General features: G+C 37.2%; 1 protein-coding gene across 1 annotated transcript; it reads right to left on the bottom strand.

Moving 5' to 3' along the window:
* Window positions 1-634: 634 nt before the first annotated feature.
* On the bottom strand, window positions 635-23,647 carry WDR37 (WD repeat domain 37; the record flags this gene model as incomplete). The annotated part of the gene is given in 10 exon segments (XM_010289494.1): window positions 635-817; window positions 1,359-1,596; window positions 3,611-3,687; window positions 6,883-6,927; window positions 9,047-9,118; window positions 10,526-10,661; window positions 15,862-15,926; window positions 16,095-16,190; window positions 19,330-19,426; window positions 23,510-23,647. Coding segments are annotated over 10 exon segments (1,147 nt in total), but the record flags the coding sequence as incomplete, so codon positions are not given.
* Between the last annotated feature and the right edge of the window lie 816 nt (window positions 23,648-24,463).

The raw sequence follows: 24,463 nt of genomic DNA, 5'->3' as shown, positions 1-24,463 counted from the left end.
AAGTTATTCCTGCATTTTCCACGTATGAAAGCTCTGATTAACAGAAAAGTAAGTCAACACCGTAACATAGATTCCCATGACTGCATTTGCCCATATTCAACAGTAGCCAGTAAAAAAACTTAAAGCCTAAATTGGTACCTAAAAACGTTACACCAAAACCAGTTTTCATAGAACATGGTAATCAGTGTCCTTACTTTAATTTCTTGGTTTCTGTACAAATTAGAAGCTCTAAATTAAAGAGTAAAAATTAATCCTGCATTTTTTTCCCCCCACTGCTTTCAAAGAAGTAACTTTTATTTCACACTAAGTATCATGACAAGCAGAGGTTATCTGGTTGATCAACTGCATTACAGCAATACCCCAAAACTACAGGCATAACCAATGCGAAAAACAACCTCGTACCTTAAACTACCTTTAGTTGTAAGGAGTGTTATCTAGACTTATCATATAAGCACTATCACACCAAGAGCCCTGGCTGCTGTTTTGGAAATTAAGCACTGCTCTGTTACATTTGGAGGAGGACAGTTAGGGTTTCTGTGAAAATCAGTCTCCTAAAACAGAGGAATGAACCTAGTACCTCAATAAAGAGCACAGGAACAGTTTTGTTCAGATTAGCACCTGAATACATTTATACTTTTGGAAGTTGTAAAAACCTGTGAAGGAACTGTCACTTACTCTGTGTGGCCCTGAAAGACATTCACAGAATGGATAGAAGGATCTCTGAAATCCCACAGACGGAAGGTTGTATCGCGTGATGATGTCACCACAAGACGCTGGGTGGGATGTGTACAACAATGTGTTAGCTCTTGGTCATGTCCTACAATCACAGATGAGAACATGTAAGGTAATGAAAATAAGACTTTTCATCTCCACATACACTTGGAATGAAATGCTGATGATTTTTTTTTTCTTTTTTCCCCCCAAACGGGAAAGAATGATAATACTCATTCTGAACTTTAATGTTGCTACTGCTGTAAAAGTTTGGAACTCTACTTAAGAGCAAAAAAAACCCTCACTACTCATTTCACATTATTATGAAGCAGTGATAGGTTATTGCGACTTAAGATGCCATGAACAGAACAAAAGCATTTTGCAAGAACTAAAATTTAGCTACATTCAGTTTAAAAACAAGTACTTCCATAGGTTATATCACAAGCTTAAAAGAACACAAATTCATGCCCAGAGGATTACAAATTTCTAAAGAAACCATTACAAAATTGAGCAGCAGCTTAAGTCTTGTACACACTTGCATCATACTCCAGGCAAACAACTTACTTTTCCCAATGCTTCGGTATCTACAAATAATCCCACATATAAAAATAAACCACCAATTTATCTTTTTGTGAGTGAACAAATACCTGTAAGAGAATGGACAAGCTCAGAAGTCTCTACATCATACAGATTTGCTGTCCTATCCCATGATGCTGTCACAGCTTGCTTCCCCCCAACAAGCCAGTCTGCTGCTATGACCACTCCTTGATGGCTTTTCAGCGAAGTTAACGGGGCTCTGACAGTGGGACAATCACTAGAACCATCTCCATCTCCATCAGGTTCATCTTTATCTGAGAACTCAACTTCATCTTCTCCAGACATTTGCTATAAAATACAAGAGAAAAAGAGATTTAGAATAAAAGGGAAGGACTGTCTCTAAGTTACATCTTCCAGTGTAAATGCTTCCCAATCACCTTAATGTGAATGTGGGCAACTTAATTTTGTAGAATCTAGCCTATTCAGGCACTCACTATCAAAAACTTAATTGGAGGAATAATACCACTGAGTAAAATGCAGTTTTAATAAACTAATTCATTTCAAAATCCCCCCCTTTACTTACTTACAGGTAAGGATAGGAAGCATCTAAGAGGACACTATTTTAATCTTTGGGAAGATAATCACTTACAGCCATATTTTTAGCCATTAGAATCAAAATAATGACATCGATATTTGTATGCTGATCAATACACAGCCATCATGCAGCGCTGATGTAAACTGGATGCAAAATTAATTATTTTGCTAACTATGAAGCATCGATCTCTGAACCCTATTTCACTTATGCAAGACAAATGTACTTTTCTTTGATGATATCTGGATGTGAAAAAGGTAACATTTGTACTGCTCTTTCAAAGTAGAAATGCCAAATCAAATAAACTGAACAAAACATCTTCCATTCAGAAATCTAGGTTCAACAAGGCCAAGTGCAGGGTCCTGCACCTGGGTCAGGGCAACCCCCTGTATCAATACAGGCTGGATGATGAGGGGATGGAGAGCAGCCCTGCCGAGAAAGACTTGGGGGTACTGGGGGATGAAAAGCTGGACATGAGCCGGCAAAGTGTCCTGAGCTGCATCCAAAGAAGCATGGCCAGCAGGATGAGGGAGGTGATTCTGCCATCCTACTACTACTCCTCCTCCTCTACTCTGCTCTGGTAAGACCCCAACTACAGTGCTGCGTCCAGCTCTGGAGCCCTCAGCACAGGAGAGACATGGACCTGTTGGAGCGGGTCCAGAGGAGGCCACCAAAATGACCAGGAGGGTGGAACACCTCTCCTATGAGGACAGGCTGAAAGAGTTGGGGTTGTTCAGCCTGGAGAAGAGAAGGGTCTGGGACACCTTCTTGCAGCCTTCCAGTAGTTAAAGGGGGCTTGTAAGAAAGATGGGGACAGATGTTTTAGCAGGGCCTTTTGCAACAGGACAAGGCGTAATGGTTTTAAGCTAAGAGAAGGTAGATTTAGACTAGATCTAAGGAAGACTTTTTTGACAATGAGGGTGGTGAAAGCCTGGCACAGGTTGCCCAGAGAGGTGGTAGATGCCTCATCCCTGGAAACATTCCAGGTCAGCTTGGATGGGGCTCTGAGCAACCTGATCTAGCTGAAGGTGTTCCTGCTTATTGCAGGGGGCTGGACTAGATGACATTTAAATGTCCCTTCCAACCCAAACTATTCTGTGATTCTATGATTATACAGCCATCTCTTGCCCCTGCTCAGCTTAATGAGAAGCTCATGCTATAAACTGTGTTTGTCTTCATAATTTAGTAAGGGTATTTTTATCTCAAATACAGCATTTGACGGTCTACAGTAAACATTGACTGAACAAAAGCCTGGGGACAACATCATCAGATAGTATGATGAGTGCTGGCAGGGGTCGATTAGAAATCAACAAAGATACAATTAAATAAATGCCAAAAATACAAGTCTTTACCATCAGTTTTTAATTCATACCAACTATAGCTAATGCAGGTGCCTCTAAGTTAAGCTACAAGAATTTAACCAGTTTAAAAAGAACCTTACTATTATTTATTACTTGAATTATTACAAAAACATTTTACTCAACAGTTCATTCACTTACACATTTACTACCTTGAGCAAAAAGTCTAATGTACTTGCAGCTGCATATTCTATTCTGCACCATAGATCTTTGAAAACATGAAGTGAGTCTTTGTTGAAAGAAAGGCTGAAATGTATCTTTAAACTAAAAGCTTAAAATCCCAACTTTTGCAATCCTGAAATCATGTAATTTTTTAATTATGTAGACATTTAACATTCAGTCTTATCATAAAACCTGTATCTGATGAAATTGCTGTGCAATTAGTTTTAGTTGCAGTAGGTTGATTGCTTACATTGCAGTCTGCAGTTGGCTGAGGTGCAGGCAACTGTACCATGTATCTCCAGATGTGAGCTGTCTGGTCTCCAGATGCTGCACAGGGGGAAAAGAGGTAAAAAAGACAGAAAAAGAGATTAAATAAGAGTATTCCCATGGACAATAAAAAACAAGCTTTAACATATTTGGCAATACCGAGTTCCATCTTTTTCTAACATACTATTATGACCTTTTTGGTAAGCAAGCCTCAACATCAACGGTTACTTTCTTGGGTTCAATACTGCTAAGAACATAACTCATTATGCAAAACATAAGTAGCTAACAAATTAATCATTCCTACAGTGAAAACATCCACTTAAATACTACACATCAGAACACGATTATCACTGCTGCTCTAATATGTAACATCTGAAGAAGGCATTTAATACATCACCAGGTGCAATCCTTCATTTGCTATTTCTCAGAATTCTGGGGTGGTTCTTCATTCAATGATTTCTTCCATTAAATGTTTTTAGCATGGTTTTAAAACCCAAAAGAGCACAGATGAAGCTTCTGCCTTGAGGTACTCAGCTTAACTAGCACCAGTTCACAGCTCAGCAGGTATCATCTGATTTTAGACTTCATTTATTTTTGAAACAGACTTATCCATTACTAACTAGAGGAGAAACTCAAGATTCTCCTTGTTATGGACAGAACAAACATGCTGTTATACCTAGGAGTACAGTGCTGAGAGTTCTAGATTGAGAAGAAAAGCAGTTTGTTATGGGTATGCATAGATCTGGCATGTGCAATGTACATGAAAGCACTAGGAAAAAATATCTCATCTAATAGACTGAGTAAGAAGGCTAGAAGAAAGATCAACCTACTTTTATTTCTGATGTCAGTATTCTGGATCACCAAGGCAGATTTTTTTTTATTTTAATCCATTCTAAATCAATCAAGTGACACTGAAGAACAGGTCCTCTGAAAACTTTCAATGGAAATACTTTGGAGAACCACCTCTCAGAAAAATAATAGAAGAACAAAAATCTAGCTATGAACAGCTTTTGTTTGTTTCATTTGGTTTGTTTTTTGTAAGTCAGTTTATATAGCAACATTGTTTATGGTACTGAAACAATGGCTGCAGTTAGCATATGACAACAGGAAAATCCGAATAGCCAAACTTAAATTGTTAGCCTAGATAGAAGGCATTCTACTCCCCACCTACATTTAAAGTAGTTACTGTAAATGCAGAAAGAAGCAGTGTTTTAATTTCTAACCTCAGTAATAATTATCCTCATTTTACAATGACTTACCTAATAGCAGCAAATTGAGTCCAGATCTCTTTAGTCCCAAAGCTAGTGCCCTAATTGCTGGACCGTATGAACCACAGTATTAGCCACATTAGACAGTTTTCAAACCTGAAGCTGCGCTGATGATATTCTCCGTCCTGAAAACACCTTTACACTAACAGCCATATTTTTGAGCTGTTTTTTTCTGCACACTCAGTATCACAATATTCTTTTCCTTTACTGCTGGAAATATCACATATTTCAAAAGGGTTAAAATAAAATTAGAGTAGAATATTTCAGTTGGAAGGGACCTACAAGGATCATCTAGTCCAACTGCCTGTCCACTTCAGGGTTGACAAGTTAAAGCACGTTGTTAAGGGCATTGTCCAAATGCCAAATACTGACAGGCTCAGGGCATTGACCGCCTCTCTAGGAAGCCTGTTCCAGTGTTTGACCACCCTCTTGGTAAAGAAATGCTTCCTAATGTCCAGTCTAAACCTCCCCTTGTGCAGCTTTGAACCATTCCCATGCGTCCCATCACTGGATACCAGGGAGAAGAGATCAGCACCTCCTTCTCTGCTTCCTCTCCTCAGGAAGCTGTAGAGGTCACCCCTCAGTTGCCTTTTCTCCAAACTAAACAAGCCCAAAGTCCTCAGCCACTCCTCACAGGACATGCCTTCCATTCCCTTCACCAGCTTTGTTGCTCTCCTCTGGATGCATCCAAGGACCTTCACATCCTTCTTAAATTGTGGGGCCCAAAACTGCACACAGTACTCAGGGTGAGGCCACACCAATGCTGAATACAGTGGGATAATCACCTCTTTTGACCAGCTGGCTATAGTGTGATGCACCCCTGGATGCAGTTTGCCCACTTGGCTGCCCAGTGGCAGACACTGCTGACATAACTGAGCCTGCCGTTGACCAGCACCTCCAGTTCCCTTTCTGCAGGGCTGCTCTCCAGCCAGTCCTCTCCCAATTTATACTTCTGTTCGTCATTACTCCATCCGAGGTGCAGAGTCAGACACTTGGACTTGTTAAATTTCATCCCATTAATCATAGCCCAATGCTCCAATGTATCTTGTCCCTGAAGAGAGTCAGGAGCACCTCTCAGTTTGCTATCATCATCACACTTGCTAATGGTGCATTCAACTCCTGCATCCAGCTTGTTGATAAATATATTGAACAGAACTAGTCCTAGAATTTAACCCTGAGGAACACCACTGGTCATCAGTCACCAGCCAGATGTAGGTCCATTCACTACAACTGAGCTCTGCCCTTCAGCCAGTTCTTCACTCAGCACACCTTGAACCTGCTCATCCCACAGCTGGACAACTTGTCCAGAAGGATGCTGTGAGGGACAATATCAAAAGCCTTACTAAAATTAAAAAAAAACTACATCCACCACCTTCCCCTCATCCACTAGGTGGCTGACCTTATCATAGAAGGATATCAAATTAGTTAAACAGGATTTTCCCTTTGTGACTCCATGCTGACTGTGCCTGATGACTGCATTATTCTTTAAATGCCTTTCAACAGTACCCAGTATAATCTTCTCCATAATTTTTCCAGGAACCGAGGTTGGACTAACTGGACTGCAGTTCCCTGGGTCTTCCCTCATGTCTGTCTTGTAAATTGGAATAACACTGGCAAAGTTCCAGTCAACAGGGACCTCCCCAGATTCCCAAGACCTTTGGTAGATGATTGAGAGGCGTCCTGCCATAACATCTGTTAGCTCCTTCACTACTCTAGGATGAATCCCACCAGGCCCCATGGACTTAGTGTCATACACCAGCTGAATGTTCACAAGTGTCTGTTTTGGAACAGGTAAGCACAAATGACAATGATATGACAAACACAGATGATCTAGCTCTGATTTGTCATGCCTTAAAAAAATAATTCCATCAACAAGAACACCGACAAAGCAGTACGGAGAAGGGCTACAACCAAAAAGATGCTAGCAAATGACACTTATTTTTCCATAATGATTAACATACTCAGCATATGAAAAAACTTTACATACCTGTAAGAGCCACTTGCTCCGTTGGATGAAACTTTATGGAATTTACTGTGTGAAACAAAGTAAAGTTTTAAGCTAGTATACTATAAGAATTATTTCACAATGTTTTGTCATTAAAAGCAGTGAAAAATCAAGTAGTCTTCAGTTTTGTAGTACAGCAATCTCTTAGGTGAGATAAAGCACAATCGTATTTTATTTGAGTCCATAAACCTATGTAGTATCAAGGAAAGCAGCTATAGTTGATTATAGAACGATACATATTTTCTAGCAAGTTATTTCCTGAATCTAGTACAAGTGTTTCATGTTATAGAGGATAAAAAAAACACATTCAAATAGTCATGTGTAAGCTGACAGGAGATAATGCTCTGGGCTTCCACAGAGAGAATTTAAGTATTCATAACTATTTCTAATGTAATGAAAACTTACTATATATGACCATCAACTTTCTGATTATTACTTAAGATTGCAAGATCAAATGCATAAAAACCTAATGCAAATAATGAAGATTACAGTTCTGCAACCATATGTAATCAAAACATTATTGTTCTAAAATAGTCCTGCAAGAATTCTATCAGCCTACAAAGCTCTCCATTTTTTCAGTGCATAAGATTTAATTACTTTTCATTACTAAGCACATTCATTTGCAAAATCCATAAGCTTCTCTTCAACAGTTCTTCAAGAAATAAGTTAGAAATCATTTCCACATGTCATAGAAGTAAAATAGATGCTTATGTTGTCAGAAGAGTGTGGTGTAATGAGTCTAAAAGGATAGTCTAAAAAGATACTCCTTAAATTGCTCACACTGAACTAACTCAATGATGCACCTACTGCTGGCACCCAATACCTTTGCTCCATTTCAAAATCAACTGTCAAACAAGTAAAGAAAAGTTTTACTAAATGAAAAATATATTTTTAATATAATTTATATATTTTTTATGAATTATAGTGTATATACATTTTACATATTTTTTTTTTTTTACTTAGTTTACACACAGCTGTTTAATAAAAGCTCTAACCTGTGTTTATCTTCATGGTTATCCAAATAGCAATTAAAAAAAAACCCAACTATTGACATAAAAATGCAAGTGATTGGAATTTTTAAACATGGCTTTATGAAGGCTAAAGATACCCTCTCCAGACAGCAAGCAACCTGAGGTATCTGAACAAATTAAAGTATTACCTGTTGTTTCCATACATCTATCAATTAGTATCTTTGTGCTGTAGGTGCTAGAAGTCATATAGTAGAAAAAAAAAGGTAGAACTCATGGTTGAGGCAGCTTACCACTCTCTGTAGAACTTAATTCTATTTCTATCTTTGCCACAAAGTTCATGTGATGTGCTACCTGAATTACTTTACCAAACACAGTAGGTCAATAGCTGCATTCCTCATCTTCTGGGTGCATGACTCTACACTCCGGGGTACAACCACTCAATGTGCTCCACTCTCAACAGCAGGTTAGAGCTATGGAAAACCTCTTCACCTTTGGTCTATAAAACCCTATATTGTAACCCGTTATGAGACAGAAGGGGGATAATCAATGCGGTGCTTCTCAAATTTGACACCAAAAATTAAGAATAACATAAAAAACATGCACTGCACTACACATCTCCACCTAAAGAGGGGTTTAAAAACACTGTTTCTGAAATATTCATACTGGTACAGAGGAAGACAAATGCCTACACTGAATTAACTGTCTTCAAAACAAGATTTTAATACCATGCAAGAAATTATATATGGGATCATGTATTAAACAAAGACGTGCAAATACATGTTCACCCAGCATCTGCATTTTGTATCCCAAATATAACCCAGACGTGGCAAAAGAGCTAATTTCTGATTATATAAGCTTCTCCTGTTCTGCATATGTATGAGACCTCAATGAGTTCTGACATTTAACTTCTGAGTGTCATAACTGTGCCTGTAAATTTCTTTATATGGACTTGCTTATTCATTTAGCATTTACAGAACTGTCTCAATACGCCTCTGCAAGAAAGAATCACATTACAAAACATTCTTTGTATGAAGATTAGTGGAACTTCACAACTGACTTGTTAATGGTATTGGCAAATCTGCAAGTGAAACCGCAATAAACATTTCTGTAGTTGTCCAAAATGCATTTCCCCCTCCCACACTGTTTCCAGTTTCCACAACATGCCCGTATCTTACCTGATCCAACATGCCCTACATACTTGACAAGGCACTTCCCTGTTTCTATGCTCCACAGCAAAGCAGTGTGATCTACAAAGATTAAAAAGTGGCTGTCAAAATTGTTACAAATGTATGTTTTTCACTTTTAACCAATTCAACAAACAAGTTATCTTCAAATGTAGCTCATACCATACAAAATAGATCTCAAATGTAGAACAAACCAAATCTCTTATATACAAAATATAAAAGCTTCTTATCATTATAACTTAATACACATCTCCCCAAAAAGGTAAAAGTGCTGTCCCAATCAGATTAATTTGCAGTAAATATTGAAAGCCAAATTCTACTTTCAGTATTTTTCCTAACTTGGTTATATACTTATGTATAATGCTCCAACTGTGTATCATGAGGTTCAGAAAGAACACAGAAAGCATTCAGTGGTGAAAAAGTCTGGCAGTCACTACAAACAAGAGTTCTGTGCATGAAAGTCTCAAATGCATATAGGTCACTGCAGAGCACTACGAAAGCTTACTTAAAAAGGGAATCACTCCAAAAGCCACTTCTTTATCCTGCTGCACCCCAAAATAAATATTTAATATAAGTATTTGTCTAAGTGGGGAGAACCTTAATGCTGAATTGGAGAATGGCTGCTTTCGAGTTACATCAGGACAAAGACAAGCTGTCCCACACAGAGACAAAATGTGCCGCTCGACGGGCACATAAAAATGGTAACAGTTCAGTTTATGAAGCAGAGGTTTCTGGTCCATATTATTTACATCCAGTAAGTGTCTTCAGATTCTGTTCCAGTTTCAAAAGAGTTGTCCCTTCAAACTGAACAATTCTAACTGGTTATAGGTTATTTCCCTAACAATTTTCCAAAACCACACAAGCCTCTAGATGGGATTTTTTGATCATAATAGATTTAGTGACTTATCCATTAGTACCTGTTCCTTCTCAAGTGGGAAGGCAGGCACCTAGTAAGTTAATCAGAACTGAAAATTAAGATTTTTAGCTGCCCCTACATTTTTAAGGCAAAAGGCAGATGAATACAAGAATATGCAAACTATGACTAAGTCTACAGCTTCTATAAAACAAAGGCTAAACAATGCTATGATAGGAAGTCTGTGGGGATCTCTGCATATAGCCGTAAAGCATTCTGTGCAAGAGACTTTTCCAAGCAAGCAGCTCCCCAACCCACCCATTTACATCATCCAACAGGCTAGAGCTCATTCTAAGGAGAACATGACCTGCATGGAAGTTAACTGGCACATACTTTAGAAAGGTCAACAAGGATGCCCAAACCTTCTAAAGGTTAAATGCATTTCAAGGAAACTCCACTTTAAGAATTTTTGAGCTACTAAACTTCTTTAAATTGACTCTTTCAGTTTGGAGGTCAGTGGTAAAGCTAAGTATTCCAGTATGCTTTTGATCTACATTTGCTATAGTTTAGGGACTGAACTAAAATTTTCTAAAGATTCAAGCAACACAAAAGTTTACCAGCAGATGCAGTTCCCAACACCACTGGTTGAGTTTTCGCGACACTGACATCCCAAATACCATCCCTGTGGCCAACATATTCCTTTACCAGTTGACAGATTGCCCTTGATGTTGTAGTTTTAAAACTGGATACAATCTGAAATAGCAGAGACACCAACAATTTTTTTCCACATTCACCCAAGATTAAGTAATTATCTCACAAATACAGATACTAACTTTTTCATAATGATTCTTCAGTGTTCTGACAGTTCACTATCGTCAAGAATTTGACATCTGATGGTTGGAAAGTGAGTTTGGATGCAAAGGTACCTTAATTACTTTCCCCCCCCCCCCCCTTTTTTAATAACCCCCCATTTTTACAAAAGGCAAAATAAACTATTCTGTACTACAGTAACACAACCTCATTGGATTAATGAGTTGTACAAATGCAGTGTGCACTTCCCATGCAGTTTGGGTAAAGGATTAAAATTTTTAAACAAACAAAACACACCCAAAACTTTCCTTGCCTATTCCCAAACAAGGATACATATGATAACTTAAAGACAATCCATGTTATCCAGCGTAATCTCTTTGAAAAAATGTACTTTTTATTAGGTAATTCTAGTAAAATCCAGAAACATTCCCATTTAAAAGCCACTGCTGTTTTTCTTCAAAAATGCAAAAAGTTAATCAAATCAAACATTAATCCAGGAGCATATTCCAGTTTATTTGTGTAATAAAGCATTTTTTTTGAAGATATGTCAATCTCATCTAAGCACTCAATAAGCACATCTCCTCAAAGTCAATGCTGTTAGAGGAAAACTGAGAAGACTTATGAAATCCAAATTAGTATGTGCATAAGTAATACCAAATGAAAGGAAGAAAAAGTCTAGCAAAAACGGTAAAACTATAAGGCACTATAGCACATGAAGGCTGAAAACACTCAATATCTACTGAAAGGAACCTAATTGCAGAAATTCTACATTTTCATGTGAAAGGGAAGTGCAATACTTCCTCTTTTTTAAAAAAAAAAGCGCTTTTCTCCCTGTAACACTTATAGAGACAACGGAAATCAAGAGTAGTGAAAAATTATTTCAGTAAGAGCAAAACCACTATTAAAAATACCCTATTTTTACCCCACAAGTCTTGAAGGTCATAACTCCGCTTTGAAAAAGACTGTCTGAAAAGCTTTGTTAAAACTGAAACAAAAAGAAGACTTCAATTTATCACTGTTTTCCTCTGCATGCAATTATGGGCAGGCATCTATCTGAGCGGTGAAGTCAAAGCCTTTAAATGCTTCAACACAAATCACATTAAGTCTTATCTACAGCTTAGTAAAAGTTAGAAAATTAATTAAGTCTACATTTCAGATAGAATAAACTAGGGTTAAAATCCCAATAGTTTTTTGCATCAAAAAAGGTCTTAAGTATGTCATTAAACGAAATTACTTCCAAAAAGGTTTTTAAAAGTTAAAGAATATCTGCAAAAGCATTCCAAATCCTAAGCGTATCAACTTCCCAATGATGAAATGATAATGCCCTATTTGAATTCCAATTAACAGCTAATATGCATTTCGGTTTCACAGCAGAAGGAACAATCATTAAGGATGCACCCAAAAGAATATGGGTTAATGGTAAAGATTATTAGTCCAACCATACTGCAGAGCTTCATAGGCTTCGAATATAATCTTACAGATACAACTTTCACATTGAATATAGTCCTTAAACTAAATGGAGTCATGTATGAGAAGTGGAACAGCGGAATTAAGTAAACTGTTAAGGACTAATATAGCGCTTAGCTCAAATTCCAAACTTAAAATTTTTTTCAACTCTGAACCTCACACTCGAACTAATCTTGCATTATGTCTTTCTAATGTTGGGTCAATCTCCTACTCATCAACACGCACAGGTTTTCCAAAACTGCTGGACTCTTGTTTCACTGATCATTTAATGGCAAGGCTGTAAAACTCCTTTTGGAGTATGAGCAGTCTTGAATGATCACACAGAGATAAAAGTTCAAGAACACCATCTAACACTAAATATCCACATATAGATATTTATTTAATGCAAACTTTTTCTACACAACTTTCTTTTTTTGCTGTACTTCACATAAAAATAATTGGATAAACTAGACAGTGTCTGGATTACTTCCTGGTTCCTTAACCATACATAAAAAATCTTCCAAGAAAGAAAAGGAAATACTTAAATAACATGCAACTTACTAAAAAGAGGTCTCTGCACTGCAGAAAGTTTTTAAAATAACTTCAGCGTATCTCAGATTACCATATACGAACACAAGTAAGTGTGTTTCAGCTTTGTCCTCTTTCGTAAATTCCTATAGTTTCATATACTTCCTTCTATGCAGAGAAGTTTGTTCTATGCAAACACTTGAAAATTGCAAATCGAAACACCATGAAAGCAGTTGTTTACCATGTAAAGAATTGAAAAATTAATACAAATTGAAACAATTGCATGACAAACGAATTGGAACACCCTGTAAAAATGCCTCTTACGCAGACAGGACACATGAGAAAGAAGAATGAAAACTTGGTCAATTCAACACCAGTCCAGCATCGTTACACTACGACCAATGAACAGAGATTCCTGTGGAGCAACATTAAGCAGTGAGGTCAAAAAACTAAATCATCCAAAAAGTTTTATTCCCTTTAACTGCTGGGTGAAGAAATACCATCCTTTAAGAGTCCTTCACCTGATGCAAAAGAATCAGAGATTCTGGAAGTTAGTTTATGATGAAGTGAGTTATATCATTTCAGTTTACTTTAGGATTCTGCATGAACTGTTAATGTTTTCCTGATGTCTTAACAACTGTCATAGCCAGGGATTGTTAACATCAGCAATAACACCTTGTTAACATCAAAACATTAATTTCACACAGCAATTCCTGCATCTACAAACAACTGCAGTTAAATTACAGAATCTATTACCATTAACCTATACAAAAAATTAGAGTACCAAGTACTAAATGTACTCTATCTTTCCAGGAGTTGTGCACCGGTAGATAACCCATGCTGCTAAAAGCATCCTTGTCGGATACAAGTTTTGCCAACTTAATATACAGACTCCCAACTCAGAAAAGGGATGTAAAGTAACCAGGTATGGGAATTTTTGATGAAGGACTTGAATCAAGCATGTTTACCTTAGCATTTTTCCCAAGAAAATTAACAGATTGCTTTAGTCTTAGGATGTTTTAACACTATTAAAGCAGTCAAGGATCAGCTTGCTCATTAGAACAAGCAAATATTGAAAGCTCTTTTCAGAACAAACCTAAACTCTTTATAGGCTGGCAATCAGAAAAATGTAATCGTGTGCAATTACACAAAACAATTGATTCGTAAAACTTAGGTCTCTTCTAATCACCCACAGGGAAAAAAAGAAAAAAAAAGAAAAAAGAAGATTTCTGGCAAGTTTTAAATTAGGCATACAGTAATAGTTTAAAGGATGGCCTGAAGAGAAAAGTTGCAATCCACTGCCCCACTGAGTTTGGATCATAACCCATTTTTGCTGAACAGCATTGTTCATTTAATGCTCATAAAAAATACAGACATAAGAATTTCAAAACTGCTGAACTCTTAAAACTCTTCAAATGTCATTTTCCCAGATGGTGTATTAGGGAACTCTAACTGCAGGATACAGACAGAAAGATTATAGTTTGTCAGAAACTTAGTTATAGTCTTTCCTGACTTTTGGCTATAGTCTCTTTGTGGGTCAAGAGGTTGCAGCTTTGACTATTCTGTGCAGGAATGAAGAAATGGTCAAAATAAAGCCACTCCCATGAAGTGCAGAAAGGGTTCAAAGAACAGACTGGACAGAGATGCTCTCAACTTCATCGTTTCCCTCAGCCCTCCTCTTTACCCTGCAGTAAATTCTGATTCAAAGTTATGGAAAGAAATATATCAGCACATTCAAACATCTGATGGTTATCAACTAATAGAGTAGATATGTACGATGTCTATAATAAGGTATTAAAATTCTTCATGTTCCACTACTCATGACTACTTTGCTGTGCATGCACATCAGAACACCAGGAAGCAAAGCAATTACGCAGGAGTCACCATCCCATGCTTCCCAGCTTCCCATGCTGAAGTTGCAAGGTCCACCTGCCTTGCCCAGGAAAGAATAAAAGCACTACACAGCAAGCAAATAAAAGACAACAAGTATTTAACACCAGCCTTAAAAAAACAAACACACACACAATAAAAACCACCACACAAAAACAAAAACCCCAAAACTACACTAGAAAAAATACTAATTCCTAACTACACAGGACATGTACTAATACTGTAGTCCCTATTAATATCATGTTGTTCCTATTTAAGTGACCTCATTAAAAGGATTTGTAAGTCATTAACTCTTAAGAAAAAGGAAGAGGCACCTCTATGCATCAGATTGGCAAGAATAAAGAAGGAAGTTTGAAAAACAATAAAATAAAAAAGACACCAAATAAAACATAGTACCTTAGAACTATTTCACCACACTGCTCCTCTTCTTACTCTCAAATTTTCAGACTACTTAACAGATGGTATTTCCAAGACACCTACAGTCATTCCATAACCACACATTAACCTGCAATACAGGTCAGCTCAGAGCTTCTTATATAGGTGGTTCATGTACCAGACCCCACAGTGGTTTCCTCACATTTCATTTAACCTTAGTAACGTATTGTGAGAAGACCCTGAGACAGGGCAAAAGGAGCAGCAGGTAAACTCTCTAAGAAAATTGACAAAGGGGTGAGAAAGAGAAAAACAAAAATACCAGACAGATGCAGATGTGCAAAATTAAAAGCATCAGAAAGGGTCACTGTGCTGAGAGACCAGGCAAAACAGATCACTAGCTACTAATTTGCAAGGCTTGCAACACAAAGGAAGGAAACCGTTCTAATCTCATAGCTTAAAAAAAAAATCAAAATTATTACAAAAACCCCCAAAACTATAATAGTATACATACAGATGCCTACTTACATCCCCATTTCAACTGCAATACCCAAATCATTATTCAGAAATTCACTACCTACTAAGTTCTCTACTTCCCTCACAAAATTGAGTATTTTTTTAGTTCTCTTTACAAATGAGTAATCTCACGTACACACGTGTGCACACACCCTCCCCCTCCAACATTCATGCTTTAAAAAACATGAGCAATTACAGTGAAAATGTCATACAGTGTGGTTGAAGTAATGGGTAACTGATGAATCCAAGATAAAGATACTGTTCCTCATCAGGCAGGTTTACTCAAAGAACAGCACTACCCAGCCTAAAGAAACCACAATTTACGATTTAAAGACAGCCATTTTATCTCATGAGTACACATTGATGAGTAGAGGTTTAATTTGTCTCATACCTTGCTAGTAGATGCCTTGTAAGTTGTCTTTAATTTCTGAGAAAGCTGACTGGTACTATGACTGGCTGTTGAGACAAATAAATTCAAAGGAAGATATTTCAAATACAGCATTAGCTTATTTGTATAAGTAATTGGTATTAATTCCTTTCAATAAGATTCTAAGTTTTGGGCAGTTAAGTATAAAAAAAGTAAATTCAAAAATACTAGTTTAAGATTCTTTGTGGTTCCCTTACCTTTTGTTTTCAGTTGTCCTTTGCTCAATTCAGCTCCATCGATTGTCTGTCCTTCAGCTGCTAAACGCTCATTGAGTGTATCAATCTCTCTACGTACTAACAATAACAAAAATTCACATTAATACAAAAAATTTAATATCATTAGCAATATAATTAACACAGTATTTAAGAATTGTTATGGTAAGTAAGTAAACTATTTTATGCTAAGGACAGGAAAGGAGACCAGCTGTGATTTTATAAAAGCAGGTCTCACCAAGACATAAACCAAGACTCATGCTGAATTTTCCAGAGATCAACCTTGACCCAGATTCCAAGGAAAGTATTAGTGGCTTCTAATTACTGTTACTTTTACTAATAAATGTGACTAAGATGAACAAAATAGCTTCTGTGAAATACACTGCACACCTGTACTGAATTACATCCAACAAAAGACAGAAAATTTCCAGTATCATAAATATTTTAGCCACAGAATTAGTATGTAATTTCTTGACAAAGATTTTATTAATCAAGAAATATTCTCCCCTGAATATCTGTCTGCTGCTAGAGTTTCAGTAAGAAAGGTAGTGCAGCAAATGTGTATTTTTTTATAATTTAAGATACATTTAAAAAATGTAGAATGACATATACATTTTACATTTAAGTGTTTCAGAAACATTAAATATGATCAAAACATTTTCACTGCACATCAGACAAAGCATGTATTTGTAACAAGAACATGCTTTTTTGTCAATTATTCATAACTCTCACCAGTGCCATTTCAACACAAGACAAGAGTGATGCATAACTAAAACAAATTAGGTACTCGTAAGTAACTCCAGTGGCTGGGTTGGTTTAAAGTTGCTCAACTTCATTTTATAAAGAACATTATAGTTTTTCCTCAAAAACTGAGCTGATACTCTTTAAGTGTTCTCCTCAGGTGAAATCCTGCTGCAGAAGTTGCCATGATTTAGCTCCAGCTGGCAACTAGGCAACTAAGCACCACGCAGCCATTTGCCTCCCCCTTCCAGGTGGGATCGGGGAGAGAATCGGCAAAAAGATTCACAGGTTGAGATAAAAATAATTTAATGGGACAGCAAAGGAAGAGGAAACAGTAGTAGTAGTAATAATAATAGTGATTATGAAGGAATATACAAAACCAAGTGATGCCCAATGCAGTAACTGCTCACCACCCGGTGATCGAGCAGCGATTCCCACCCCCGGCCAACTCCGGTTCGTACCCTGAGCACGACGTTACATGGTGGGAACGTCCCTTTGGCCAGGCTGGGCCGGGGTCCCGGCTGTGCCCCCTCCCGGCTGCTTGTGCCCCTCCCCGCTGGCTGAGCACAGGGAGCTGAACAGCCCGTGACTGAGCATAAGCACCACAACGCTCAGCAACAACCACACCATCGGTGTGGTATCAGCGTTATTCTCACACCAAATCCAAAACACAGCACTGTACCAGCTATTAGGAAGAAAAATCAACTCTATCCCAGACAAAACCAGGACACAAGCTTTAACCAAGCAGTTTTTCACTGTTCTTGAGAATAAGTCTAGGCCTGTGTTTCCACAAATTCTTAGGACTTTTTTTAAAGAAGTCATTCACTCCCAGACTTTGAAATGTGGGAGAATGCAACCCATCAGGAGTATGCTTCTTGCCATTTCTGAGAAATTCACTGAAGTCACAGTTCTAAGCACTAGAAAAGTCAGTTTTCACTTGCATACCACATCCAAGTGCTTGAAATGAGCAAAGCAAGATCCTCTTTCCTGTGTTCCCAGTCCCATACTCATACACTTTTATAAAACACAGACAATGTCAAAGAGAAGTAAACAAAGAGACAAGCTTGCAGTAACAGATGACTGAAACAAACAAGCCAGGCCAATACAAGAATTGCCTGAAAGGATTAAGACTGAAGCCTGGAAGAGATAAGAACAGGCCGAAACTAGAAATAAGTTGTAATAAGGGAAAGAGAGTATACGAAGAGCAAGGGAGGAAAAACCTGAGATTCTCTACATACAGTAACCGTAACACTAATGTAGGACTTAGACTAAGAGCAAAAAATAACAGACTGAGCATAAGAAAAGAAAAAATTTAGAACCTTTCAGTGGGGTGGCAAGAGATCACAAAGGCCAGGAGTGAACTAGAACGCTGAGGTGAAGAAGGAAGATGCAGGAAAAACAGAAGTGGAATGGAAGGAAAATAACCACACTCTGGAGGGTACAAACAAATTCAACACTTGTTTTCTGAAAAGCATTTTTGAAGTTGGGGGGGGATGGACAGGGGACAATCTCTATTTTTCTTGTTAACAGCCAACTTCTCAGCAGAAGGCTTGAGAACACAGTTGTGAAAATTGTCACTAAAAAATGTGCAGTGTTGATGATAGCCTTTAACCAACACAGTCTCAAGGTTTTAAGAGAATAAAAAAAACAGTGTATTTTCAAGAAGCACCAAAGAATGCTTTTTTAACACAAGTGTTTGGTTAAACTGTGGGAACAGATTAGGTGTGGAAAAAAATTTTACTTGGAGCCAAGCCAGACAGATTCCACAACTTGGAAACAAAGCCACACAACACAGCTTCCAAAATCCAGCAAGGAAAATTGAGTAGAGGCTTTATGGTATGACTGCCTGTGTTACTATGGATCCTCTTACATCACCTTGGATCACTTACATAATTACCATATCACTGCATTGTCATTAAACAAATAACATTTTTTGCCAATAACACCTGGAACTTTCATCTGAGTGCTCAACTTCAAAATTCATAGACAGTTGCAAGTGCTGGTTATGCAGTGTACTAAGTAGTAGGATCCAGAAACCCCACATTTTACACTTTTTCAAGTAAGAGACTTCGACAATTTTATTTACTAATATTAATATATCTTAATATTAACACTAATATCATTAAAATTAAGCCTGTAAATATAAAACAAAGCCACAAACTTCAATGGCTGAATGGGGTCACTACCAGATTAGTATGTTCTATACCAAAGCCTACAATGAGAAGGAAACAGTCACTTTGCTTTCTTTGCCTAAGAGTCAAGGAGGATGACACACATCAGTTATTGCTACTTGTGTCAAAGAAAGTGATTTTTCCAAAAAGATACAAGCCCCATCTTTGGCTACAAGTTCAAAACAACTCAAAGTCCTCACAGAAAAGTTACACTAATAACACTGCAGTATCCAAGGTAAGCATCTCAGCGCTACTATATCCTAAATCCAAACAATTCATATGTTGCCAGAAAAAAATTAGATACTCACATTCCAAATTTTCAATATACAGGTTTTCAAACTCCCGCTCTATTTGTCCAAAAAGTTCAAGAAGCGTATTCCTGACAGAAGATGGTAGTTTAGAATCCTAGGAGGCAAAATATTGGGGTTTATATTTTTCTTTACATATATTTCATGTAGTTACCCTTCAATCTTAAACTGATTTTAACAGTTCTCTCTATCTCCCAGCAAGGAGGAAGATTAAAACTGCTAGTGTACAACACTAAACAAAAAGCTCTGTGCATCATAAAATTATTAATTTTACATACTCTTTCTCTTTCAAGGGACAGAATTCAAATCAGCTGTGGGGTTTTTTTGTTTTTACTAGAGAAGAATTATAAAACCAAGGTACATGTACAACTCATTAAAGAAAATGCGGGAGAAAATTTATAATATAATGTCAAGGTGCTTCCAGTTCAACCAGTTCCTTTGGTCGACAAAATAATTCAGAAGTTGACTATGCATTATGTTAGGAAGTTGTCATCACAAAGCACCTTACTACCAAAGCTTGACACAAACTAAGCTTTTAAACATATTTTTAACATTTACCTATTTTTGTCAGTAACCGTAACTAAGTGTGAAGGAAACTGCAATTTCTAATCCTTCCCTCCCCAGATATTACTCAAGCAACTCCTCTTCACAGAAAGCATTCTGAAGCAAATTCACAGAGGAGGGCTGATTTTTTTCTTCAGCATAACGAACACATCAATTCCGAGGCACAAAATCAAGTATGCAATAAAACCACTAACACAGGATTTGTACAATCTGAGCTCACTAGACAGCTTGACCACAAGTTTCTGTTGGCAAGTTATTTAAATTTTATCCATCTGCCTATAAAACTGAGATCAGCACCATATTTTCCCAAACAAATGCATACCATATCCAAAACAAGTAAGTACTGATTTCTGTTGGGAGTCAAGGTTCCCACTACGTCAATGATTCTGTCACCAAACACTGTTGAGCAGACAGTGAGTAAAGCAGAAGACACCTGACTGCAGTACACTGAGAACCTAGTACTAACAAACACCTTAAAATTTAAAGCACAGCATGCTACTAAAAAATGGCAAATCAGAAAGGAGAAAATACGGTCAGTAGTCTAATAATGATCAATTAATCCACTACAAGTATGGATCAAAGGATGAACCATCCTTGCTCACTACATAAATGAATTCTACTAAACCTGTTCTATTCTTCAGCTGCTGGTGGACCACAATATGTCAGTTGGCTTACTGCACTTATTATTTATCTAGGTAGCCAGCTATAATTTTTTTTTAAAAGTAGTTTCCACTTAACTGAGCCTTACCCTAACAATGAAAAAGCTCAGTTACTCCTTCGTAGTATATCTAACCCATCGTCTCCAAATTCAGTACAACATCTTACTACTGGACTTATTACTGTAATCTTATTACTGTAAATAATGCAGCCATACCCAAAAAGTGAGACATACCTATGCAAGGAAACAAGTTACCAAATATCAAAGTGAAATTAATATGGTACCATGTATACCATATTATTAATATATCTGGAGAGAATGGTCAAGCATTGGAACAGGCTGCCCGCCCAGCAAGATGATGGAGCCACCACCACTGTGTTCAAAAAACATGTAGACATGGCACTTCAGGGTATGGTTTAGTGGGCATGGTAGTGTTGGGTTGATGGTTGGACTTGATGATCTTAAAGGTCTTTTCCAACCTTAATGATTCTGTGATCTATCATATATACAGGGAATGTGCCTATCAGCAACATCTGCTTTTTCAAAACAAAAGTTAATTTTAAAATCTTGAAATCATCAGCTATAAGCCAAAAAAGAAAACTGAGTCAGCTTTTCCCACAGCACAAACCACTATTTTTTCTAGAAGTGCAGAAGCAGCACTACTAGAATGGGAGTACAAATGTTAGCACAGGACACCACCCAAATTCGAGCAAATTAGGATCATTATAGCCTGTTTTGTTCTTAAGTGTTCCAGCAAACCAAAACCATCAGAAATTGGTTCCACTTCTATTAACTGAGTTAGGAAGAAGCATGTGCATACAAGCCATCAGAGGGCAGCATGCGCCTTCCACCAAGTCAGCATCTAAACAACCAGAATTTCATCTCACATTTTGGTTCACGCAGTCAAGACAATTGTCTTCAGAAACAATTAGAAAAGCCTATCACGATCCCGATTTCATAAGTTACTTCTGAACATGAATTTTAAGGAGAAGAGTAAGAAAAACCACTAATAGCCATGACATAGAGCACATCTGCGTTGCACATAGTTCAGTTTTACACCAGCTTCACAGCTACTTCAAGCTGTGACACTGTGCTGAAACAGGCACTGTGCTGAAAGAAGTATGCGCCTATGCGCCTTATGCCCCCCCTAGGATATTCCTTTCTGCATCTTCATCTGCCTCTCCCTTAAGACAGTACTTTTGTTCATGCATTTGCAGTCAACCAGAACGTGAAACAGATCCAGATTAAAACCAACTTGAAAAAAATTTGATTAAACAAGAATACTGTACAAATGAAATACTATTAAGAGAAACACTGCAGTTAGAAGAATTATTTCTGATTCAATTACCCAGTAATTCCATACAGTAAGGTTATGAAAGAAACTAAGATATCCTACAATTTTTGAAACAGAAAAGAAATACAGGAAAGGTCTTCAATTCACTTCTCAGAGTCTGAAAGCAAAAGCAAATCTAAACCTGTCCTAAAGTAACCAGCATAGCAAAACGTGTCCACTTCCTTTAATCTCTTTAAAGTTGGCATTAAATTAGCTTATTAAGATACCATGTAATAATGTTATCTGTTTATCTACAAAAGTACTTATCTAGATCTCATGTGGTTTACAGCTCCACTGTGAAGAAGCATTAATAGTCTCTATGCATTAGAATCTGCCACTGCCTGTTCAAGATTAAAAGTCAACAAAATTAAATAAGATGATACATAAAACATTTAGAACATTTACATATTACAGCATAATACACTTAGAAAGTTTGATAAGAAATACTAGAACAGCTTAAAATTTTGGTTTACTACACAGAAGCAACAGCATGTCTTGGCCTCTCAGCTGCTCTTCACTCCTTTCCTGAAGTAAGGCTGTAATATTCCAAATGCATGAACTGTTTTCTATCCAAGTACTTACATTCTCCAACTCCTAGATGACTAGAAGCAACAACTTGGGCTCTGTTCGTTCCCAGAAAGCTAACGCTATAATTAGCTGAGTAACGGATTCAATTTAAATAAAAAAATCTGTCACAACACTCAGAACCCTTCAGAGTATCTGCAGGATCCAGAAAGTGAGGTTTCTCGTAGCCAAATACCATTAGTATTTCAAACCACGTCTCAAAAATCAAGTTTTGCATCATCTTTGCCAGGCCCACATTAACAATGCATATTCAGTTTGACAATAAATAGTTTTCAAACTGCTATTTGCTTATCTTTTGCAGTACTGCTTCAAACGCTTCCTATAGGAGCCTTACCTACAGTTAACCTCAGTATCGCTAGGTAAAGCACTCCAAGTGGCTCCAGACTGCGTCCACTACATAGACTGCGTCCACTACATAGACTGACATGATTAAGAAAACTACAGAAGTTTGTGGTAGTTGTTCTTTCCCTTAAGTTTAATACACAGACGATTACACCTTCATTTGAGCCAAATTAAAATTAAAAAAAACAAACCCCACAAACAAAAATTTAAGTTAGCTCATGCCTCTGTCAAGCCGGCATTGTTTGTTTACTTTATGGAAAGGAATGCAGAACAGCATTCCCACTAATACCTTCCCTATCAAAGCTATAACAACAAATATTTTGGTTTATTCATGCATAGTTACCACTATACCAAATTCAAACTTAAGAAATCAAGAATCCATCTTCAACTTGGGGGGGGGGGGCGCTGTTTGCAGCAAAATAAATAAGCTGTTTCTTTTTATTTCTTCATGGTTTTATCATTCATTTAAGAATACACAAAAGCCAACAGAAAGCTCTGCAGGTCTGAATACAACCTGAAGCACTGTCAACCTCCAGGTCAATAGCCTCCAAAGACAGTCAGCACTTAAAACAAGAAAGTCTTCCATTCCCGCAGCTTTACTGGACATATTTCATTACTTAAGTTTGTTTTCTTCGCATAGAAAACACTACTTATAAAAAAGTTCTGCAAGTTACCAAAGCAGTAGTGTATTATCTTACCTGCCCTTCCAACATGTCTCTCTGCAGTCCTGCCCGTTCTTGCTCAGAACTGTTGGTTCTTCGGATTGAAAGACTGTGTGATTTACGTTTCTGCTTTGCCTGGCGAGCAGATGCACAACTTCCACTTTCTATTGGCATTACTTCAAAAACACAGTTTCACAGAGGCTCCTATGACAAACTAAGGACAAGCATTACACATTACAAATTGCTTTGCCAAACTAATCAGTTTAAAATTTTTTTTCTGAAAATAGAAACATTTAGTTCTACTAAATGTTGGAGTTGTTTGGGGGTGTCATTGAAAAGAAGGGCTCCCTATTATTTACAGCTATTCTTCAAACAACATGAAGTCCAAATATACATATGCATATATGTAAATAAAGTGGTATCATTTCTGCATTACTTATTCATTAGCTAACAAACCTCCACAAAAGGAAATTTAATTCCACTACCTTGCTCATTTTGGAGAGCACTAGCAGAGACAGCCCCAAAATGCTTCCAGGAAACAACTATTATGCACACTATACTTCACTGAAATACATGCAAAATTAAAACCCAGCTGGAAAATGAAAGCAAACAGACATGATAATTTAGGGACATTGTCAGGTTCAAAATGTATTGTGCAACATTAAGTGTTAGTATACAAAATTTAATAGATGTGCTTGTTTACACTTCAGCAGAAATTAATTTTAATGACAGAAAACTACCTTCCACCATTTTTGACAGCTCATGGTTTCACCTTCTTGGAAGTAAAAGTGCCCATGAACTTATGAGAAGAGTGGAAGCGCATCTGACTTACCAGGTTGTTGTTGTTAATTTTTGTCAGCTTGTTAAAGCCAAATATGCATTTTAATATCCTTAAAAACACCTGACAGTATCACCAATTAGTATTACCATGCATGATCTACTGCCTTCCCCTGTTTAAGAAAAATCAAATTATGTTTGATTTCTTGCATA

The sequence above is a fragment of the Phaethon lepturus genome, unplaced genomic scaffold, assembly GCF_000687285.1.
Source record: "Phaethon lepturus isolate BGI_N335 unplaced genomic scaffold, ASM68728v1 scaffold12706, whole genome shotgun sequence".
Taxonomy (NCBI): domain Eukaryota; kingdom Metazoa; phylum Chordata; class Aves; order Phaethontiformes; family Phaethontidae; genus Phaethon; species Phaethon lepturus.
Note: the sequence above shows the minus strand (reverse complement) of the source record. Positions and strands in the feature narration are given on the sequence as shown.